Below are 24,280 nucleotides of genomic sequence, written 5' to 3'. Positions count from 1 at the left end.
AGAGAATCAATTCTCCTACCATTAATCATCGAAGTGGATAGATCCAGAACGACAACGAAAGTGTTGAGAGTTTGAGATCTCTGGCTGGTGGGGGATTTAATTTACTTGGAAATAAGTCTCTGGGAATTTAGTTCTATGGGAAATTGCTATGGAAGTGGTGATCATCACGGTGTCTCAGGCTCACAACCAACGAATACATCTCAATCGGCTGATCTTTCTGTGAGAAAACGAGCCATGATCAGCAGAAAGTACTCTTACATTCCAGATAGTTACAGTAGTCTCGAACAGGTCCTGTTTCTTTCCTTCTCTTTGTTTAAAGGGTCGACAGATTAGCTATTCTGTTATGCATATAAGCCATTCGTTGAGTGCAGTGTACATGGAGATCAAGACATTTGATCTTCGTTTGATCTAGACTAGGGAGGTGTTTGGCAAGTCTTTTCATTCGTTGAGTGCAGTGGCTAAAATTTTGTCTCTCTCTGTTTGACAATGAAATAGAGGAAGCCAGAAAGACTTATGTCCTAAAAAGCTTATGGAATCCCAAAATGGCCAAAACTCTGGAAGCTTCAAATTAAACTTCATGTCTTTCTGTACTTCAAATCTTTCATTTAATGGATATGTGGATCATGATGGACTGGGACTTACCAAATGGTCTAGATCTTTAAAAGACCCTTCTAGACTGTTGGAAAATCTTCCTAAAAAGATTTACCAAACCGCACTATCTTCTATTAATGAAGCTAACGTCGTGTTCATTTTTCTGTTTTCCTTTTCAAAAGAACAACAGATCTAGAGCCGTCAATGGATCGGGTCTATCTAATAGAACCAAACCAATTATGGTTTGTTCTGGTTCTTGATTTAGTGTCCCTCCCAATTAATAATTGGGTGGAGGTCGGTTGTTTCTGCCTTCCTGTTCCAAACCATTTTAACACCCGGACCAATTAAAGAATTAATGATATATAAAGAACTCTTGATTTTCTACTTTTCTTGTAATTTGTTCAGTTCTAGCCTATCTTATAGAACCGATTAGTAATTGGTTCATAAATGGTTTACTCTCTCCTAAACCAAACCCGACCCATTGACTGCTTTAACCAATCTAGTCCTTCATGTTCCTCATTAAAAGAGAATTCTCTCTCTCTCTCTCTCTCTCTCAAGTTTACTACTCGACAGGGGCATCTCATCCCCCAAACCCATAAATCTCAACCCTGGTGCAGGTGGGATTGGATTCCAAGTCTCTATTATTATCAGCCAGAGACCTTACCAACTACCAGTCAGCACCTTGCCTCTCTCAAGCTTTTTTCAGTTTCAATTGATAGGAATTTTCCCATGCCACAACTTGAGTTATTTCTTTATTTATTGGGTATTAAAAAAGTGCTCATAAAAATTCTCGGGCAGGTTTTGATTGGTCAAAGCTCATCCAATACTATGTCTTTCTGACTTCATAGATTTTTCCTTATTTATTTTTACTATATAAACAGTGAAACAAAAGAAAATAGTCTATAAAGGCATTACCAATTTAACATGACCAAAATTAGAAATTTTAGATTATGATGCACTCTTACTCTTACTATGTCATAGATTGCATGCTTTCGTGGTACCGATAACATTTTTTTTTTTATTATTAATAACAATCCGTAATTATTATCCCACTAGACATGTTTGAGTATCATATTACAACAATCAGTTTTTGTTCCAATTAGTAAGAAGGTATCCATCATCCTCGATCTTTACATTTTCTAAGCATCTTGATCAGCATTTTCCTTCCATAGGTTTCTTCTGCTTTGAGAGGTTCAGGTCTAGAATCATCAAATCTCATTCTTGGATTTGATTTCACGAAAAGCAATGAATGGACAGGTTTGTTTCAGTCTTCTTATTCTTCATTTAGTAGTAATTTTATGGTTAATTTTCATTTCATCAATAAATAACTCTTCCAATAAGATGACATGTTGTCATGGAAAAACAGTTGAATAGAGATGAGAAAAATAAGAAATTGAAATGATGACCAAATAGATTTCTGGGTTGATCATACTTGTATATACACTTGGTTACAAATACAAATTATCCAGTTACAAACGTGTTAGATTGGGTTAGCATATTGGATTATAATTACAAGACGTGTAAAGACTGACGTATTTGTGGATAAGAAGGGTGTTAATCAGGTGAGGTGGCACACTATGCATGAGCTGTATGAGTCGGTTCATTGTGGGCCATCAGTTTATCATCCCCCCTTAAGCTCGACGGGGGTGGGCTAACGTTCAGCTTGATAACTAAATCGCGAAGACACGTATATGACAGGTTCTTAGTGAACAAATCTACAACTTGAGATAAAGAAGGAATATAGTGCACACCAAACAGCTTTTGATTAATCAATTCATGAACAAAATGATAATCAACTTCAATGTGTTTTATTTCGTGTGTGAAAAATTGGATTAGATGTGAGTGCAATGGCCGAAACGTTATCACACCAAAGGATGGGTGGGCGGCGTAGTGGAACATGGAGTTCTTTGAAAAGGGAATACAACCATGAGAGTTTAGCGGCAATATGGGTCAAGCATCTGTATTCAGCCTCAATGGACAACCATGCTACCGAAGCTTGTTTCTTTGCGTAGCAAGAAATGGAATTTAGACCCAATCGAACACAGAATCCATTGGTGGAGCGACGGTCAATGGGGCAGCCTGCCCAATGCTGCCCCATTCGCATCACAAAAGGCTGTAAGATGATCTGGACCTGGTTTTAGATGTAATCCAGAAGATATGGAGCCTTTCTAGTAGTGGAGAATCCGCTTAACAGTAGTGAAATCGAGTTCAGTGGGAGATTGTAGATGTTGGCAAGCTTGATTAACAGAAAATGCAACATTAGGCCTAGTGATTGTCACCTATTGGAGGGCACCAACAAGACTGCGGTAAAGAGTTGGATCAGCAAGAGTTGGGCTGTCAGTCGAGTCCAATGGACTATGAGACAAGGGTTGGGGCCAGCCTTGCAACTAGCCATGTCAGCTCTATCTATTGGAGATCAAGTATGTACTGAGATTGATTCAGGTAGATGCTATTAGTGATGAGATGAACTTGGATGCCAAGGAAGTAGGATAATGGGTCCATGTCTTTCATTTTGAAGTGCATGCCTAGTTGGGCAACGAGAGTGGAGATAAATTCTGGGGAGTTGCCCGTCAAAATGATATCATCCATGTAGAATAGCAGGAGAACATGGCATTGGGAATATCAGGAAAAGAAACATGGCATTGTTGGGGAAATGGTTATGGAGGCTTCCAGTGAAAATGGATAAACTATGGACGAAGATTGTGGCTAGTATACATGGGCTGTAAGACAATGACTGGGATCCAAGAATCTTGGCAAGGACTACAACTGCTTCTCCTTGGAAAGCCATTCATGATTTGCTTTCAGTTTTCTCCCATTGGATAAGGTATGATCTGAACTCTGGTATTCTCGTAAAATTCTGGGAGCAGCCTTGGGTTGGGGACTCATCTCTGATGGACCAATTTCCCTCCTTATATGCGTTGTTAGACCTGAAGAATGAACCCATTTCTTCTTTCTTAGTTCCTTCTGATTCTAATTCTGGTTTTGGATGGAGTCTAGGGTTGAGGAGAACAATAAGGGATATGGATTTGGGCTGCCTATCGTCTCTACTAGTCGCCCTTGAAAATGTTTTCTTGGACCCGAGTAAGGATGACTTCAGAATTTGGATCCCATCCTCCAATGGTTCATTCTCCTATGCGTCGTTTTTTGAGACCTTGGTCCATCCTCCTGTTCCCTCTGGCCTTTCCTTCCCCACTAATGAGATTTGGAGTAAACTTATTCCTCCTCGTATTGGTAGTTTTTGCTGGGAAACTTTTCTGGAAAGAATATACACAACCGATTTGCTTCAAAGAAAGAGACCTAATTCTTGCTTACTTCCCAATGGGTGTGTTCTTTGTAAAGCTAATGGAGAAATGGCTTACCAATTACCACCTTATAGTTATTTGTCCGGTTACTTAGACTATTTGGAAATGGGCTTCTCCCTTGTTTGGATGCACTTGGAATCCCCCTGTGAGTTTGCAAAGCTTGTTCTGTCCCTTGTTCTCCAGATGGCCTAAGAAAAGAGGGAAGATCATGTGGAGAATATAGCAGCTTGAATGTCTTTCGATGGGTGTCCTAAGCGATGGTACCAAATGGAGGTAGTGGGTGAGATAGTGATATAGGCGCTTGGCCGATGAAATGTAGAAGAGGATGATGGATTGAATGGGTAAAGACCTCCTTTAGTTTGTCCCCGGTATAGGATCCTTCCTATCTCCTTGTCCTTTACAACAAAATCGAAAGCATTAAAAACAAAGTGACAGCTATTGTCTTTAGAAAATTGGTAAATTGATAATAAATTAGTAGAGGCATCATGACAATGAAGTATATGATTCAAATGAAAAATGGTGTTCGGTGCGGTATGGTAGAGGAAGCAATCAATGGCAATATGACCAACCTTAATATAGATCTGACATGTTGGCCTAGATCCATTCCCTGTTGGGCATGTAGTTGGACCAGAAGGGGAATGATTGTAGTTGTTAATTTGTTGGGATGAGGATGACCGGAGTTTTGGTTGAGGCCACTATTGCTTGTTGTTGTTGTAGGGTGCATTGGAAGGTGGTCGAATGTGTTGAGATGCACCTCTTTGCGGAGAACCACGACCCTTGATTGCTACAAAAACTGTAGAAGCATTAGGTGTAACTTCATTAGCAAGTGATAGTTCTTCATAGATGAGGTCATGTAGTTCTTCCAACGTTACCGTTGCAATACGGGCACAACCTCAGATAGTTGAGGCAAAGGTACGATAAGAAGAAGGCAAGCCATCAATGATATAAAATTGTAGTTTGTCATTTAAATTTGGTTAACCACAAGCTGCTAGTTGATCAGAAATGACTTTGACTTGTTGTAGATAATCAGTCATGCTGAAAGAACTTTTCTTCGGTCAATGAAGTTGTCTTCTAGGTGAAGTGACATGCATGGGTGTGGATGAGGCATAACACCTCTCCAAAATATCCTATGCTTCTTTGGAGAATTTCACTCCAACCATATAGGGCAGTGTTGAAATCGAGAGAGTGGATTGAGTCCATGCCAAAAGCATTTGGTTGTTCTCATACCAAGTACTATAATTGGGACCATCCTTCCTAGGAGCAGGATTAGATCCATCAACAATTGACATAAGCCGATGTTCTCTTGGAATATGCTCAGAGAGTGATTTCCAAAACAGATAATTTGTGCCATCTAATTTCATTGGCACAAGTTTGGTGATATTAGAGATCACCAATGATGGTGATGAAGATCTAGATGACTGAGAAACATTGACACCAATGGTAGGTGAACCTGAGTTGGTTGAATTAATATTTGGTAAAGCCATTTGAAATAAAAAGAAGGATAGGTAGAGGTAGTGATAGATCAACATTGATACCATAAACAAGTTGAATAGAGCTGGGAAAAATAAGAAAATTAAAATGATTACTGGATAGATTTCTGGGTTGATTATACTTGTATTTATACTTGGTTACAAATACAACTTATTAGTTACAAACGTGTTAAAGATTTGGTTAGCATATTGGATTACAATTACAAGATGTGTAAAGACTAAAGGCTGGCGTCTCTGTGGATATGAAAGATGTTAACCAGGTGAGTTGGCACACTGTGCATGAGTTGTATGAGTCGATTCATTGTGGGCCATCAGTTTATCAATGGACCTCAGCCTATTGCTGGGTTGAGAGGTTAGTTTGTACTTGAGCTATAATGGTGACACCACTTAAAGGGGAGAGGGAAAAATGATCCAAATTGGGAGAAATGTTCGATGGTCCTATTGGTCATTAGTTATTACACAAAAAGTGAGAAAACAACAAAATCTATTATAACAAGTTAGTGATCATATCATGGGGAAATTATGTGACTGTAATGAGATGATCAAGGAAGGCCTTCGGGTGTGGACAAAGAGATCTATCGAACTAGAAGGGCAATAAAGTGGATTGGATTTGATTAATCAACCCAAGGTGCTTCTTTACAATCAAGATCTCCTACACTCACCTACCCATAGAACACTACAACTATACAATATTGAGAACATCTCCCCATGAATGGTAATATGCAAATACATGAGATGTTCTCAATGTAAGATTGTAGTGATGTATGGATAAGGTTCTTTTGGGTAGGAGATCCGAACATATGTCTTTAACCATGACATGTGAAACATTGGGTGGACTTGACACCCTTCGGGCAACTTTAAGTTGTAGGTGACCTTGCCAATCTTTTCCTTAATCTTAAAGGGCCATAGAACTTGGCCTTTAATTTCTATGATTTCCTTAATTATTGCAATTGTGCTTTGTTTATATAGTGTAGTTGGAGATACATTTTGTCTCCACACCAAGAAGTTACACTTGGTCCTTCCTTTGTTGGAATATTTTTACATGTGGTGTTGTACCACTGCTAGGTGGTATTTGAAGTTGTTTATTATTTGGTCATAGGCACATAACTCATATTCCATTGCTATAGCCTTGGTGGTGCCAGGTATGTGTTTAAGGTTGGGGGATGGGTCCCATAGGCTACCTCATATGAAGTGGTGCCTGTAGAAGTATGGTGGGTGATGTTATACCACCATTTGGATAGGGCCAACCACTTGGCTTAATTGTGTGGTTGGGTGCTGGCAAAGCATTGTAGGTAAGTCTCTAAGGTGTTGTTTAGAACTTCGGTTTTCTTATCAACTTGTAGGTGATATCTTAATAGGCCGTGCTCATTTTAAGATATGTACCCTTACAACCTGAAGAATTCTTGCCAAAATATACTTGTGAATACCATATCCTTGTCGGTTATGATTAGGAAAAGCATGCCATAAAAATTGAAAAAAACCATTTAGTTAAGCCTTGGAGACATCCTTTGCTGTGTAGGGGTAAGTTAAAGGCATGATGTGGCCATATTTTGTAAGTCTATTGATGACCACTAGAATGATAGTCTTACGCTCCGAAGGGGGTAAGCCTTTATTAAAATCCATAAACACATGTCACATGTCAATACATCTAGCAAGACGAACAAAGGCTATAATAGCAATGGTAGTGAGATGTTTTCATTTTTATTCCTTTAACAAACATCACATTCTTTGACCCGTGCCAAATCTCCTTTTGCATCCCCTCCTAATAACAAGTGGATTTGATTTTCTATCTTGTAGTAACTAATCCACCCCTATAGGGAGAAGCATGAAACACATCAAACATTAGTCGCCAAAATGGGGGTTGGGAACTTAATGCATTGCACCTCTTGTGCCAAAGTATTCGCCCATGATATTCATGCTTGGAACCTTTATGTGAACTTGTTGCTACATTTTTTATAATTTCTAGAAATTATTGGTTTGTTATTATTTTCTCTTAAGCCTTTTCATTACAAAGAGGGATTGCCATGGACAAGGCATAGCGTTTAGATTCATTTCTCCTTAATAAGGCATCTATGATGAAATTTTCCTTGCCACAACTATATTTTATCTCATATTGGTATCCCATAAACTTGGTAAGTAGTCATTACTGGGTATGAGTTGTAGGTTGATGTAGAAGATGGCCTAGGCTTTGGTGATTTGTTCTGATGATAAACTTACCACTTACTAGATATGGCTACTAACTTTGAACTAGTATCACCACTACTAATGTTTCTTTCTCATACGTGGAGAGGGGGATATTTTTCCATGCAGAGCCTTGCTCGTATATGCTATAGGTTTGACTCTTTATAATAAAATTGCACTAGCTCTAGAATCAGACACATCAGCCTCTACTATAAAATCTTGGTTAAAGTTTGGAAAGGCTAGCAAGGTGCCCTGGTCCTATTGTAATTATTGGAAGGTCTATTTTGATTGAAGCCCCTTACTCTGGTTCCCCTTTTTAAGAAGGTCAGTCAAAGGTTTGGCTATGGCATTATAATCCTTAATAAGCTTTTTATATTATTCAATTAGTTCAAGGAATCCCCTTAATTCTCTTATTGTAGTAGGGCTTGTCCATTTTTGCATGTTTTCTACTTTAGAAGGATCCACCTATACCTTAGCTTCAAAGATGGTGTGCCATTGATATTCAGTGGACACTCTAAACTTATACATGGACAGTTTAGTTAATAGGCAATTACTCTTTAAGGGTTTCCAATGTAAGTTTGAGATGAGTTGTATGGTCCTCCAAGATTTTGCTATAGATTAGTATATAATAAAAAATACTAGGAGGAATTTTCATAGGAATTCTTTGAATACCTAAGCATAAGCCTGAAATGTTGCAAGAGCATTTGTTAGGTCAAAGGGCATGACTATAAATTCATAGAGGTTTCATGCATTTTAAGTGCAATTTTCAGAATTTTAAAGCCCTATAATCAATGTGGAGGTGCCAATTGCTGTTCTTTTTCTTCACTGGTAGGATTGATGAAGAGTAAGGACTTGAATTAAGTTGAATGGTTTCTTTCTTCAATAAATCCTTAATAATCCTTTTGATCTCATTCTTATGGTAGAAAGGGTACTTATAAGAGGTTGAAGGTAGGCTGATTTAGATCCTTCTTGTAAGGGAATGGTGTTGTTCAATTACCACAGAGGGAAGAGGCCCTTAGGTTTTTCAAATATATTTGAGAATTCTACTAGTTTTTTAGAAGGAGTACTTAGTTGTTCTTGTGATATGTCCCAGTTACAAAGCCATTGGGCCTTGAGGACGGTGTCTAACCCTTGTGACTATCCAGTAGAAATTAGCGATAATGATGCTTCCTTGGGCCTTGATTTGGACCCTTGGATGATTTTTTAAATCAGTTAGTCATTCTCTATTTGCCACCATGACTTCAAAGTGAGCATCCTAGGTGGTGGTGATACCATAAAGTTATGAATGAACCCCAAATCAATCACTTTCAGTGGGTGCCCTACCATGGTCCCTTGAATGTGCATGGTCTGAGGAGAGATAACCCTGACCATTGCATGTATTGAAATCTTAGGAGAGCTATCATCAACAACTATTATTGTTGTTTGGGGGTCTTCAGTTGGTGAAGCTCCAATGTCCTCTTTATCCATTGATACCACTTGACTATTCAATTTTCAAAGTCTATAGTGGCAATGGCAACTCATTGGTTCCTTGAGACGTCATACAACTAAAAGTACTGGCACATTAGAAGGAGCCACACATTGTACTATCACATAGTGGCAATGCCTCCCTGGACCCAACCTTTACCTCCTCTTGATCCGCCTCTTTGTTGCGAGTTCCACTTGGTTCCATGATTTGATGGATCTCCTTTTGCTTGTCCTTGGCAAGGTTCAGAACTAGGTCGACATAGGTTGACAGTTCGACAGTTTGGTCCGAATGGATATCCATTCCAATGAAAAAAATTTAAAAACAATTAAAATAGAAAATGGCCAACAACAGTTGAATGGGTCAATGGTTTGACTACTTGGGTTAGCGGGTCGTTAAGCAATTCAGTGGTTTTTGGCCAGAGACTGGGTTTAGGGTAAAATAGAACTGGTTGCTTGGATGGTTCATGGGCCGAATGATCCGACCGTCCAGGTCAACAACGGGTCAAAAACATTGGTCCTTGGTTTCTCTAGTCAAGTATTACAATGACCCTCGTGTGCATCTTCTCTTAATTCTTTTCATTGTTGTTAAGGGCCACTCCTCCTTAAGGCCATGATATGTTTCTAGTAACTTGTATGCTTTGATGTAATAAAATGTCATGAACCTCACCCCGTTGCCAAGCTGAGAGGCTAGTTTGTCCTTGAGCTATAGTGGTAACATTTCTCAAAAGGGGAGGAGTAAATGAACCAAATTGGGATAAATATTTGGTGATTCCATTGATCATTACCCTATTGTGTAGCCCTTGTACAAAAAATAAAAAAAGATATAAGAAAACGACTAAATCTATTATATAACAATATAATGATACCATCAATCATTATATTGTTGATGATGTGGCAAATCCCCCTTCAATGACCATTGTGTGGGGTCGAGCTAGGGCTTATGATAGATGTATAAGATTGTGCATTTTGATTGGTTTTTGGTAATACATATGATAAGTATTATTCTTTTGTCCACACTAGCACTCTTATTTTAAGTAGCCGGCCGAGGCCTTCTTGCCACACTTTATACTTGGTCTCATGTGCCTTGAATGGATTTAAAGAAAAGTATATAGGGGGTGTTCTCTTTTTGGATTTGGAGAGGGGGGAAAGTTGGTCGATGGGATTTTGGTTCCTATTGACCAAAGATCCCATGTTCTTTTTTCAGCTTTATGTAGGGACCATGGAAAGTTTATTTTCTTGGGTATCATTTACCCAAGAAAGTGATACCCATTTCTTAGGTGGATAAATAACTTTCTCACATAGGGGGGAAGTTGTCAACACTTGAATGTGACAAAAATGCCCCTTTTAATAATGAATTTATATGACTAAAAAGGTCATTGCCTTATTTACCTAAGAAATAAAATAACATGGGTAAATGCACTTACCTGGGTAGGTGTTTCCCAAGAAAAACTTACCCAAGTAATTGCATTTACCTGGGTAAGTAACTTACCAAAAAGTGAACGGGGCCATATAGGGATATTGATTGGTTGAATTTGACTTCATTAGGTAAACTGCCTAAAATATATTTATATTCGTGTATTAAATTGTAATTATAGTTACAGCCTTTTTACACATCCTTCAATAATTAATGGTGATCTTCCTCTAATTATATGTACTTAATTGTATGCCATATTGCTAGGGAGCATTAGAACCTCACCATCGATGTTTTGCTCAATTAGTTGTGCTAAATAAAGGATTAAAGATGTTTTGCTTGATAATGGAAGCACGTGATCGATCGAGGATATAACTATAAGAGAACCAAGAATGAATAGCTTTTCCTGTTATTTTTTTTTGCTCAACTCTTTAATCTTAAGAATTCTGATTTTAAGAGCAAAATCATATCACTCTTTACAATAAGAGCAATACGTCTATTTAAAAAAATGTACTGTTTACATCTTTTGGCTACTTGTCATAGTCATTATCTCACTTTTGGAGTCCATTTTTGAACCATATTATCCTTAAGGTCCATTTTCTTTTTGATAAATTACTTACCCAGTTAAATGCAGTTACCTAAGTAAGTTTTTCCTAAAAAATACTTATCCGAGTAAGTGCATTTATCCATGTTCTTTTATTATTTGTCATGTAAATAAGGCAATGGTCATTTTAGCTATAAAAGTCTATTATTAAAAGGGGCATTTTTGTCTCATTCAAGTGTTGTCAACTTCCCCCTAGGTGGGAAAGTTATTTACCCACCTAGGAGATGGGCATCATTTACCCGGATAAGTAATACACAGGAAAATAAACTTTCCTTGATCCCCACATAAATCTGAAAAAAAGAATATAAAATTCTTGATCAATAGGAACCAAAATTGCATTGACCAACTTTCTCCCTCTCAAAATCCAAAAAAAAAAAAAGCCCCTTAAATGTATTCTTAATTTAATTTTCAAGTGTCTGATGCTAATATATATATATATGTTTACTTTGCTATTGAAGGCAGAAACACATTTCAAAATCGGAGCCTGCATGCAATTGGTGATACACCAAATCCATATGAGCAGGTTATTATGATTGTTGGAAAGACTTTGTCTCCCTTTGATGAAGACAATTTGATCCCTTGTTTTGGATTTGGTGATGGTTGGTTTTCGTTCCTTAATTAGTTTGGAATTTTTGAACTTTTTTTTTTTCTCTCTCATTTCACCTATATAATCCTTATATTGGAATTTTTGAACTTTTTTTTCTCTCATTTCACCTATATAATCCATATGTATATAGCATCGGTTGATTGCTGCTAATGAGTTTCATTATTTATTTTGATCCTCTCACAGCTACAACCCGCGATGAAGGGGTATTTAGCTTTCACAGTGATCATACACCGTGCCATGGATTTGAAGAAGTGTTGGCTTGTTATAAACACATTGTTCCAAATTTAAGATTATCAGGTTGATATATATGGTATCCACATGCATTTGAATGAACTTTAATTTAAACATCAATTTTATAGATTTGATTGGTGCATTTGATTGCTACGAATAAGACCATCTGCACAAGCTATTATTTGAACAAAACAATTTTAATTCTGGTGCAAAATTGTTTAGCGTTTTGCCCTCACCACATTAATGTTGTTTAGGCTGTGTTTGGAAATGATGCAAATATGTAGAGTGTAAAACAGTTTACATAAATTGGAAAGTTGTGTTAGTTTTGCATTGATAAATTTACCTTCTTACCAAACAGACTTTTAGCTGTAATGGATGCAAACACGAATTTCAATAAAGCATACACTTTTTTTTATTAATTTTTATATCAAAAGCCTACTTGAATGCAAATTTCTATTTTTTTATTGATGTACTTTTACATCTTAATGTAAATATGCATTAGTCTGTCATTTATCAATACAAAAATGTAATGTTGCCAAATATAGGCAAAAGTGAACTAGAATGCAAATTTATCCTAAACCAAAATTTACACTCTATTTGCATTGTTTTCAAACGCAGCCTTAGTTTTATTAATTCATCAACTAGTTAATTTGCTGAAGTAATTAACTTGCATGATGCCGGCCACATCTGTATTAATGGGTAACTCTCAAACTGTGTAGTGTAAAACCTATTGATTTGTTCTGTATATATTAATATTATATATGGGAATTGTGTTAATAAATTGAATGTTTCCACCTAACCCTATGATATATATATTTTAATTTATTTTTAATCTAATTAAGTGAATTTGCCTCGATCTCTTTTCTAGGGCCAACTTCTTTTGCACCAGTAATTGAGGTTGCAATTGATATTGTGGAGAAAAGTGGAGGGCAATACCATGTTCTTGTTATAATTGCAGATGGCCAGGTTCAGATATATGCATGGAATTAATCCATAAGCTTTTTATATATTAATTATTGTTTCTTATTTAATTTCTAAATTTTCTTGTATTTTTTCAAATTACCAAAAGTAACCATTTGGATTTTATGAAGGTTACAAGAAGTGTTGATACAATGGAGGGAGCTCTTAGCCCACAGGAATTGAAAACAATTAACTCAATAGCAACTGCAAGGTAATTAAAAGTCTTTTAATTTATTAAATCATATATATTTGCATGTCTAGGTTCTCTTACCCCATTTTTAAGTGACAGGTATAGCTAGCATTCAAAAAACGAAAATTGAGCTATCTATCACAAACTTTTAATTAATTGGAAATTAAGCATACCTAGAATTAATTAATTGGATAATTAATTAATAAAAACCTACTTTAATTAATTTATTATTCGCCAGTTCGTATCCACTCTCAATTGTGCTTGTTGGCGTTGGTGATGGACCCTGGGACAACATGAGGAAATTTGATGATAAGATCCGAGAACGTGTGTTCGACAATTTTCAGGTACACGTACGTAGTAAATACACAAGTAGCTCATATATAGAAATCTAAGCTAAAATATCTTATATATATATAATGTTTATTAGCTAATTCTCTGACCTTATCTAGCTGCTATCTGATGATGCAGTTCGTTAACTTCACAGACATCATGTCTAGAGATGTTAGCCCCTCTGAGAAAGAAACAGCATTTGCTCTTGCAGCACTAATGGAGGTTCCCATCCAGTACAAAGCAACCATGGAACTTGGTCTCCTTGGGTATGGGCTGTATATGAAGCACAAACTACAATATTTAATAGTCCCTAATTAAGCTAAGTCTTGTTATAGTCGCAGCTAGTCTGATACTTAATTTGAACCTGCAGTAGCTTCCACTTACGTATATATATATATATAAATGATAAGCATTTTTAATTTATTGTACGACCTGAGAATGTGTTAAATATTATGTATGACAGAAGAACCAAAGGAGGTCCAAAAAAGATTGTTCCCCGGTCTCCTCCTCTTCCTCGTATTTCTTCCACCGGCGGTCGTCCGCTGCATCCACTTTCTGGTGGACCAAGCAATAACGCCGCTCCATCTGGTGGAGATGACAGGACACAAGTAAGGATATATATGCTTCTGCTTAATTATTTTCTGGCAATATTTCTGAAGAACATTTTTTCTTTCCTTTGAAAATTTGTGGATTTGGGGTGTTGGGATATATGCTTATTATTAAAGTCTTTCATGTACGTGTTATTGCAGACATGCCCTGTTTGCTTGACTAATGAGAAGAATTTAGCTTTTGGGTGTGGGCATATGGTAATTAATTAACTTTGCTTCACACATCTGTTGCTGATCATGACTATCAAATTAAATATTTCTTCTTCCACTAACTTGAAAACTTAATTATTTGATTGCATTCGATCAGGTCTGTAGAGAGTGTGGGCCGAGAGTGACTAACTGCCCCATATGCCGAGGACGCATCACTTGCCGTATCCGACTATATACTGGGTGAAGGCGTGAAGCTACTACACTCTCATCAAATTAATTATAACCATATACAAAACATCCTGTACATTTACCTGCTTTCTTTCTTTCTTTCTTTCTTATTTCTTCTTCTTCTTGTAAGTAAAAAAAGGATTTCCACTAAACATTTATATCATGACTCCATTTCTACCTCCCTTATTCCTCTGGAGAGACATAATTTAGCCCATCACGAAGAGCCAAAACTTCAGCAAGAATTTTAATACACCAGAGCACGATTTCTCACAATACCACCTCCCTTGCTTTCACCTGGATTCCCACAACAAGCACCATCATCATTTAGTTTGAATGGATGGATATATGATCAGAATTGCTAATAAATTCAATGAATAATGGTACTCTTGACTTGCTTGATAGGGATATGAGGAGCATTTAAGATAAATGTATTGCTTTGAGAGGATGGATTTGCATGAATTAAGTTTAAATCCATAAGTTACTTTGTTGCTTCTTCTAATGGTTGTTGATGTAGGGACATCTTTTCCTTCAAATCTTCGACTGCATCATTCTTTCTATATCAACCATATTATGATCCAGGGGAGGATTTTAAAAAGATGATGAGCTTGAGAGTCATTGTTAGCAAGACTCCATCACACACACACACAGATATATATATATATATATATATATATATATATATATATTCTATTAACACTATGCTGAGTCAAAACTAGGTTTTAAGTACAAAAGTTTTTTTTTTTTATTTAATATCATAGAGAGATCTAATACCAAGACCTCCCTTGAGAGGTAGCAAATTTTTTCCAACCAATCCAATGCACCTTGTTACCAGCATGATCTGTGGCTCATTAGAAAGAAATAGAATGAATTTTGTTTATAAGGCTGCATTTGGAAATGACACACATTAATAAGTGTGAATGCAAATATACAGAGTGTAAAAAGGTCTATATAAATTATAAAGTTGGGTTAGTTTTGCACCAACAAATTTATCATCTTACTAAACAGATTTTTAGCTATAATGGATGCAAACACGAATTCTTTTTTATTAAAAGCCCACTTGAATGTAAATTTAATTCTTTTGATTGATGTACTTTTACATCTCATTATTTATGTAAATATGCATTGGGAAATGTATTTTATATCATTTATCAATGCATAAATGCAATATTACCAAACATAGGCAAAAGTGAAATAAAGTGCAAGTTTATCCTGAATCGGGATTTACACTACATTTGCATCATTTCCAAACACAGCCTAATTATTTTAGGAGGTTAAACCGCACTAAGAATATGTATTTGCATTGATTAGAGATCAGAATGTGTTTTATAAGAATCAATTGAACTCAAAAACAGTAATGATGAATATATATAGTCCAAACTTCTTTGATGATGATTTCAACTTAAAAAATAAATAAAATAAAATATCTAAATATATTATTTTTATTTGGGAGAAGTACCAATATAGCCCAAATCAGAATTCTCTAGCCCCAAAGTACAGGGGGCTAATAGTAGGGGGGGATAGAATTCAGAATTCTGCATCCTGTGTTTTTGTACTTCTCCCTTTTTACAATTTAAAATATATCAGAAGTCATCTAAATATATCACATCATACGACTCTAAATTCAATGAGCAGAAGACAAATGATAATGCAAGTACCAGTGAATCGAGCTATGAAATGACTGATGTAGTACACCATGTCTAATAATCCTTTCACTTCTTTCTCATTTTGAAGTGGATTCGTCTTTACTCTACTCAGGTCGACTATCCACCCCTTTGACTCGCTACAAACCCTAGTAGTTTTTTTTTTTGGACATGATTCCGAAGGTGCACTTCTTTCAAATTAGCCTTAGCTTGAACTCATGGATGTAGTCGAAGAACCTTTTCAACACTTGGTAGTGGCTGTTTCTTTCTTTGGATTTTACTATAATGTCTGTCATCTACATGCACCTTTATATCCTTGTGCATCATGTTATGTGGTAGGGCGGTGGCCACCCTTTGGTAAGTTGCCCATATATTCTTGAGTCTGATGGGCATAGTAAGATAATAGTAGTTAGGTTCACCAAGGAATGATGAAAGAAGTTTTTCTCCTTATCTTTTGGCACCATCTTGATTTGGTTGTAATAGGAGAACCCATCAATAAAGGAAGTAAGGCATGGTTGGTTGTATTGTAAATTAGAACATTTATTTGTGCTAGCAAGGTTCAATTCGATGCTCATTTTTTTACTTTATTTTTTTTTCAAAACTGGTTCAGGGGAGCCGGTCTAGGACCCCTCTATCCCCTGAATCGGTCAGACCCCTGATACACCTACTATAGGGGCGTATCGGAAGGGTTTTAGAACAATGCGTATCGATTAATACGGGCCGATACGTAACAATACTTTGAACCTTGTATTCTAGCAAAAAATCATCTTTTGAGCTATGTCTTATTTAGGTGTTTGAAATCCACACACATAAGCACCTTCTCATTGTTCTTTGGGAAAACCACAATATTATAAGGCCATTCCTGGTATTAGGTTTTAACCAAAAATCCCACATTATTGAGCTGCTTGGTAATCTTCTCTTTGATCTTTAGGGTGATATTAGGTTTCATCCTTTTCAAATTCTACTTCATTGGCTTTGCTACTGGGTAGAATGATAAGTGATGCTAGACTATTTTAGGATTGATATTACACATGTTGTTGTCGTAAGACCAAGCAAAAACATCCTTATACTCTTGTGGGTGGCTTGGAGGTTCCCAAGTTGATGGTGTCAGTCATATTTTTTATTTAAATAGGCGGGATGCACTTTGTATTTATCTTGTTTTAAGATTCTGAGTAAACTGGGGGTAGGTCCTTCAATCGGTCCTTCCTCATCTTCGAAATAGTACTGGAGTTTACATTCGAGTTTGGGTAACCTTATTATTAGACACATGATCATAAGAGAAAGCAATACTCACTTTATTGTTATTAAAAGCATAAAGGTTATTCAAATACAAGATTATTCAAGGCCCCCCAATTGGGGCAAAAATAGGGAAATAGGAAAACATACTATTCGTCTCCTAGCATCATCACTTTTGCTATGTTTGGGAGTGCTTAAAAATAAATATTTATTTAAAATAAGTACTTATTTGAGCCATTAAGCACTTATTGGTATTTGGGAAATAAGTCCAAAATAAGTGCTTTAAAAACAAGGGCTTATTTTTTGAGCCCAAATTTCCAGATCTTTTAAAAGTGCTTATACAATAAGCATTTATTCTATTTTTTTCTTCCAAAATTATCCCTAGTTGAATTTTAAAATACCACTTATAAAATTATCCCTAGTTGAATTTTATAGTACTTTTATGAAAGCATTTTTACAAAAAAAAAAAAAAACTTCTATAAAAACACTTATAAAAATACTTTTACGAAAGCACTTCCATGAAAGTATTTTTACGAAAGCACTTTTGCAAAAGTACATTTATGAAAGCACTTTTAAGAAAGTACTTTTATGAAAGCACTTTTAAGAAAGTACTTTTATGAAAGCACTTCCATAAAAGTTCTTTCGTAAAAGTACTTTTATAAAAGTGATCTTGTAAAAATGTTTTCATAAAAGTACTTTCTTAAAAGTGCTTTCAAAGGGCATATTTTGAAAATTTGAAAGAAAATGAAGGACAAAATAGTCACAAATGCGTATTTAAGTGATTATTAGAGAAAAAGACTACCAAACGCTCAATATAAAATAAATGCTTATTTTAAAAAATAAACACTTAAAAAGTTGGATGCCAAATACAAATAAGTGCTTATTTGAATAAGCACTTGTTTTTAAACACTTATTCAATAAACACTTATTTTTAACTTAAGCACACCCAAATATGGCCTAAGACATTGTTCCCCAACTTAGGCACCGCACTTGTCTAGGATTAAAATATCTGCCTCTACTTCATTTTGTCATATCATAAAATAGTATGGATGCATTTCGAACTATAAGTTTGTAGGATAAAAAAGGGGTTACCTTAGGCTCCAATTCCACTAAATAATTCTAAGCAGAGCACTATCTTCCTCATAAGTCCCTATAAATCAAGGCCCTAGTCTTTATGCCTAGATGCAACTTACATGACATTAAAATGTAAGCAAGTTAATAAAGACTTGTTTATATCATCCTAAGCATTTTCATATCTAAATGATGCATGGGCATGATAGTTATAAGAGAAGACGCAAGATGGCTAGAGTACCCTATATGATAGTCATATTTATAGTGCATCAACAGTCAAACCAACAAATAAACTAAACTATGGAGCAAAACCTTTCCCAGGTTCATTCTCCCATGCTTCCGGCAAGAGAATGAAAACGAGAAAAAGGAATATGGCTCCCTAATATTGTAAAACGAAAATCCTTGTCTATTGTAAAAGAAATAAACCACTAACCTGAAACTAGGGGTGAACATTATTTAGTTAAAACCGAAAAATCAAATCGAAAATTATAGTTTTGTTTTTATTGGTTCGGTTTTTTGATTAATTAGGTTTTGATTTCAGTTTTTAGAATTATAAATTCAGTTAAGCAAAAAAATCAAATTAATCAAACTTTGCTACATAACATGTAATATATAATATACAATATATGATATATAATATTTAATATATAGTATAATGAAATTTGATTTCATAATATATTTTATATGCTAATATATAACTGTTGCTGCCAAGGATGGGGCCGAGGGCAACAAGGTAACTTTGCTTCTATTCGAGGCCGATGGGTCCAACTTGAGAGTAGGGGAAGAGCACACATCAGAGGCCTCGGGTACTATCCTAGGGCGGAGACTCCGACGATCAAGTTAGTCAAGCACTTAAAGAGGGGATGGACCAGGCTTGAGATGAGGGTTCAAATGAGGTCTCTCGAGAGCAAGCGTGAGCAAGATGATTTTACCTTGAGCTGGGCACCCCCTTTTATACTTGACCTTGTCATGGAGTGGTTGGAGGCAGTTAGAGATGAACGACCAGGATCTCATCTGGTAGATGCCACATGGCACAAGTCGGGGCCTTGTCATATACACCTACATCACTTGCCCCCCACCCTTGAGGCCCGTAGTGGTCGAGGTCGAGTAGTGTGTTGAATGGAGAGCTCATCTTTGGCTTAAGAGAGTATTACAATGCTTCTTGGTGGCATTGGATGGCATGTTGGGAATAGGCCTCGGCTTGGTCAAAAAGAGCGTCATACAGAGGTGTGGAGGCATCGACCTTGGTTGCTAAGAGGTCTGCTTGGTCACCCTGTGGCAACTGCTTCCTTGTTGACTTCTCGCCTCTTCGGAGAACCACAATGGGTCAAGAGCACAGGACCGTGCCCAACACGAGTGTGAGGCGTCCACATCCCTCTGTCGTGCTCTGTATGGGTGTCATTATGGATCTGTGTGCGGGACAGGTTGGTGTTGATCGGTTGTGGCTATGCACAAGACGGGTGGTGGGTTGCTCGGTTTGGGTCGCAGAGTATGAGTATGGCTTGGTTTGAATCCTTTACCTAGTGACTGAGTTTGAAGATGAAGAAGACTAAGGGATTAGTTGGTTGGTGGCCGAGGTCTTTGGAAACACAAGTGGAAATGAGCAAATGGTAGGGAGCTACTTCAACTAGTGGCCCTATTTAAAGAAAAATGTACGGCTTAGATCGCTTCAATCCAATGGCCGCGGAGCCGACGACCTGATAGTCTGAACCGACGTGTGCCACATGGCATCGACCTCACGAATGCAAAATGATGCTGAACAGACTAGTTAGTCTGCTCTTTGACTCTGGCTTAAGAGCGACCCACCACCCGTCTTGCGCACGTCCACGACCGATCAACGCCGACGTCCGTCCCACGCACAGATCCATGATAACACTCATATAGAGAATTGCCGAGGGACGCGGATGCCTCACAACTGTGTCGGGAACGGTCCCACGCTCTCGGCCCACTGTGGTTCTCCGAAGAGGCAAGAAGTCAGCAAGGAAGTAGTTTCCACAAGGTGACCAAGTGGAGCTCTCAATAGCCGAGGCCGGCAATTCTGCACCTCTATAAGATGATCTTTTTGATCAAACTGAAGCCTCTGCCTTTCGTGCCATCCAACACCTCCAGGAAGCATTGTAATACTCTATTCGGCTGAAGTTGAGGTATCCGTTCAGCACATTGTTCAACCTCAACCACTATGGCTTTGAGAGTGTGGGGCAAGTGATGTAGGTGCATATGGCAAGTTCCTAGATTGTGCCATGTGGCATCAACCAGATGAGATCCTAGCTGCTCATCTCTAACTGCCTCCAATCACTTCATGGCAAGGTCAAGTATAAAAGGGGGTGCCCAGCTCAAGGTAAGATCATCTTGCTCACTCTTGAATTCTTGCTCTCGAGAGGCCACATCTCAGCCCTCGTCTAACCCCTCTTTAAGTGCCTGACTAACTTGATCATCAGAGTCTCTGCCCCTGGGATAATATCCGAGGCCTCTGACGTGTGCTCTTCCCCTACTCTTAGGTTGGAGTCATCGGCATCGGATAGAAGCGAAGTTACCTTGTTGCCCTCAGCCCCATCCTTGGCAGCAACAATAACATATAATGTATATAATATAGTATATATATTATTGAAATCTAGTTTTAACCGAAATAACAAAAAACCAAATAAAAAATTTTGGTTTCAGTTCAATTTTTATTTTTAATTCGATTTTTAACCAAATAAGCTAAATGCCCACCCCTACCTAAAACACTTAACCCAATTCTCCGAGAGATTGAATTGTGAGCTGAGGTTCTAAGGCCATGGTCTCTCCTCGACTTGAACCGTGAACTAAACATGAACCAAATTGAGGATTCTCTATACTCTAAAATTGAGAGGAGGATTTCTCTCCTAAAATGCAAAGAAGAATTTGAGGGAAGTTCTTCACAATATGGAGGAGGCGTTGGATTGAACCTATTTATTTATAGAGGATGACCTTGAAGACTCCTTAAGAAGAGAGAATTGTTGTTTATCCATGGTTTGGCAAGATCCCTATTTATAGAAGATGCCATGCTTTCAGAGTTTTTGCTTTTAGGAGATGTGGGCTCTTGTTTTTGACATATGATATGTTAAAATGATTGTTTCAATGAGTAGGTTCATATCGACTCCTCATAGAGCGTGCCCACAACACATCTCAATCATGCATTGGGAACATCTCCCAAGACGCATCCCACAAGTATGGGAGATGTTCCCTATGCATGCTAAGATGTGCTGTGGGGTGGTCTCCAAAAGTGGGTTCGTATCAACTCCCCATAGAGTGTGCCCACAACACATCTCAATCATGCACTGAGAATATCTCCCAACACACACCCCACAATTATTGGAGATGTTCCTGATGCATGCTGAGATGTGCTGTGGGGTGGTCTCCAAAAGTGGGTTCGTATTGACTTTCCATAGAGCGTGCCCACAACACATCTCAATCATGCAATGAGAATATCTCTCTTTGGGGAGCCAATGCGAATTCTTGATGAGCACTATGTGTCCTCGCAATCATTTACAGTTTCTGGGCCCAGAATCTGTTGTTTTGGTCTCCAAAAGTGGGGTTTTTTCTCAAACTAGCTAGAATATTTCTTTTTCTCCAAAAGTGGGTTTTTGTATAAAAACTTTTCTTTTATAGATAATATGTTTTATATTTGTCTTTTCCACACTAGTGTGCAAATAAATGTAAAATTATAAATTGACACTATAAAATCAAAATTTAACTTTTATGACCCGCAACAAATATCATAAATATTTTGAGTTCTATGTTTTTGTTTCTTTGACTGTTCTTTTTCCTTCATGCTTCCCCCCTAAGTCATCGAGGAGGGGCTTGCATTCATTAGGCCTAGCCAGGGGAATCAGATTCAGTGCTCACAAGACCATGCTCACATCATTCACACAGTCCCTTGTAATCTGGCATTGGGAATATATCCCCATTTAAAAAGCATACAACCACAGAGATATTCTCAATGCACGGCTGTAAAAAGTTGTGTGAATGGTGTGAGCACTGAAGCCACTGATCTCTAGCTAGGGACGATCAAACTTCCTAGAAGCATATAATTCAATTGAGGTATATATATAGAATATCTAGAGTCTCTCATCTGATGATCAGATTAATATAGTGATATAGCAGGCCTATATCACCAAAGGACCCAAAGTAGATTATTCATTGGTCTGTGGAGGAAGGCTTCATCCTGAATAGGGGTGTCAATTGGACTGGATTTGGTCCAATCTGATTCAGTCTAATGTGAGTCCATTATAAATGGATGAGTTCCAATCCAATCCAATAAATATTTTGGACCATTTTGGATTGGTCCAATTCAATGTCTGAATCGTCCAATCTTTCTAAATTCGTTTTGATTTAGATTGGTTTCAACCCAAACCCGGTCCATTAATACCTATATTCCTATCTTATATCAATGAACCATATATTGGATTAAAACATTTCAATCTAATATAAATTTATTACGGACAGACCAGGTCCAATCCAGTCTAATAAATATTATGGACCGGATTAATCCAATCCAAAATGTCTTGTTAGTGCATCCAATCCGTCCAAATTAATTTTAGAACCAATCCAAAACCGGTCCATTGACACCCTTAATCGTGAATTCAATTTTGCAGTTGGATATAATCGACCGCTTTATAGGTTGATTCTCCCTCGTTATTCCAATTGTCATACAACAGATCAGAAGTCTAGTTCACGAATGCGTGTACACGTCTAAACACATCAACTATATTGAAATGTACGTGTATCAAACCAATGAGTAAAGATGAAGCAAAGAGATTCCTTTATCCTTCACTTGCCATGGCCAAACCACCGAAACATACTTACAAGCGAAAGGAAGGAATCCAGAAAGCGAAAATCTTTAATTTATAAGAAAGAAATGAAGAGAGAATCAATTCTCCTGCAATTAATCGTGGTAGTCAATAGACCCAGAACCATAGCGATGAATGAAAGCTTGAGCTAGCGTTTGAGATCTCTGGCTCTGGTTGGTGGAGGATTTGATTATTTACTTGGCAATAAAATCTCTGGGAATTGATTACTTCTATGGGAAATGCTCTCAGACGCCTGCGCAACACCATTAACTACTACAGAAATGGTGATCATGGTATCTCAGGCTCACAACCAACGAATACATCTCAATCGGCGGCCTTAGCTTCTGGTGTTTCAGTGAGGAAACGAGCTATGATCAGCAAAAAGTACTCCTACATTCCAGATAATTTCAGTAGTCTCGAACAGGTCCTTTTTCTTTCTTTCTCTTTGTTTAAATGGTTATAAACAGATTAAATACTCTGTGTCTGTCATATATATTACTCGATCACATTGCACAATATGTGGAGATCAAGACATTTGATCTTCCTACTAGTTCTTCTATTAATGAAGCAAGCGTCAGGCTCGGCTCATGGCAGGGTAACATGGGAGCTTTTAATTTTGAGCCACATTTGAAAATAGAATTACAAAAACTAAAATATGCACTACAAAATAACAATTTTTTGATATTTTAAACATTTTTATTATATGCATTTCCCCCCCCCCCCCCCCTTTTTTTTTTTTTACAAAACAATGCCAAATCTAGAGAACCAAATTGATCGAACCGATCATATTGGTTATGGTTGTGCAGTTTGTTTTCCACTTAATAATTGGATCAGATACCAGTTTTTGCTGCTCCGGACCAATTAAGACCCAAACCAGTTATATAGTGAATAAATTGGCTTGGGTTTTGCTTGCGGAAACATAGTCAATATCAAGATGCTCTGCCCCGTTTCCACTCCATCCTCCGTGGCAGATGGTGTTCATGTACCCTATCCCCACATTTTCCCCACTCCAACCACTTAAAAATAATCTAATTGATGGATAGCATTATGAGAATTTTTATGTCTTTTAAGAATTCAATTATAACAATTTGGGAATACTCTAGAAATGAAATTATAGGATCTAAGATTTTAAGAATTTGGGGAAAACAGAAAGATGTTTTAAAAATCAATATTAA

The 24,280-nt window shown here is 37.2% G+C and overlaps 2 protein-coding genes across 4 annotated transcripts in view; both read left to right on the top strand.

The window, feature by feature from the left end:
• Nucleotides 1-14,532, top strand: LOC148846645 (E3 ubiquitin-protein ligase RGLG4-like). Of its 3 annotated transcripts, none has more exons than XM_088953196.1 (11): nucleotides 1-288; nucleotides 1,764-1,848; nucleotides 11,506-11,642; nucleotides 11,834-11,947; nucleotides 12,750-12,847; nucleotides 12,973-13,052; nucleotides 13,270-13,375; nucleotides 13,500-13,627; nucleotides 13,825-13,969; nucleotides 14,111-14,167; nucleotides 14,277-14,532. In XM_088953196.1, the coding sequence occupies exons 2-11, from the start codon at nucleotides 1,841-1,843 to the stop codon at nucleotides 14,361-14,363; spliced, it is 960 nt and encodes a 319-aa protein (XP_088809322.1). In that variant the 5' UTR covers nucleotides 1-288; nucleotides 1,764-1,840; the 3' UTR covers nucleotides 14,364-14,532. The 3 variants fall into 3 exon arrangements, with proteins under 3 accessions (XP_088809322.1, XP_088809321.1, XP_088809320.1); XM_088953194.1 differs by having other exon boundaries at nucleotides 19-288; nucleotides 11,502-11,642; XM_088953195.1 differs by lacking the exon at nucleotides 11,506-11,642 and having other exon boundaries at nucleotides 18-288.
• An 8,685-nt stretch (nucleotides 14,533-23,217) lies between these two features.
• Nucleotides 23,218-24,280, top strand: part of LOC148846644 (E3 ubiquitin-protein ligase RGLG4-like) — a 31,052-nt gene continuing 29,989 nt past the window's right edge. Inside the window, exon 1 of the mRNA XM_088955989.1 lies at nucleotides 23,218-23,529. Coding sequence (XP_088812115.1) covers nucleotides 23,338-23,529 — 192 coding nt within the window. The 5' untranslated portion in view covers nucleotides 23,218-23,337. The remainder of the gene's footprint in view (nucleotides 23,530-24,280) is intronic.

The sequence above is a fragment of the Nelumbo lutea genome, chromosome 7 (genome assembly GCF_056320005.1).
Source record: "Nelumbo lutea isolate HS-2025 chromosome 7, American lotus-T2T, whole genome shotgun sequence".
NCBI lineage: Eukaryota > Viridiplantae > Streptophyta > Magnoliopsida > Proteales > Nelumbonaceae > Nelumbo > Nelumbo lutea.
Note: the sequence above shows the minus strand (reverse complement) of the source record. Positions and strands in the feature narration are given on the sequence as shown.

Excerpts from the sequence above, each read along its gene's own strand:
- LOC148846645 (XM_088953194.1), top strand. The coding sequence starts at position 136 with ATGGGAAATTGCTATGGAAGTGGTGATCATCACGGTGTCTCAGGCTCA. Across the intron at positions 13,376-13,499 it reads GTGTGTTCGACAATTTTCAG|TTCGTTAACTTCACAGACAT; the intron begins GTACACGTACGT and ends CTGATGATGCAG. Across the intron at positions 13,970-14,110 it reads GTGGAGATGACAGGACACAA|ACATGCCCTGTTTGCTTGAC; the intron begins GTAAGGATATAT and ends GTGTTATTGCAG.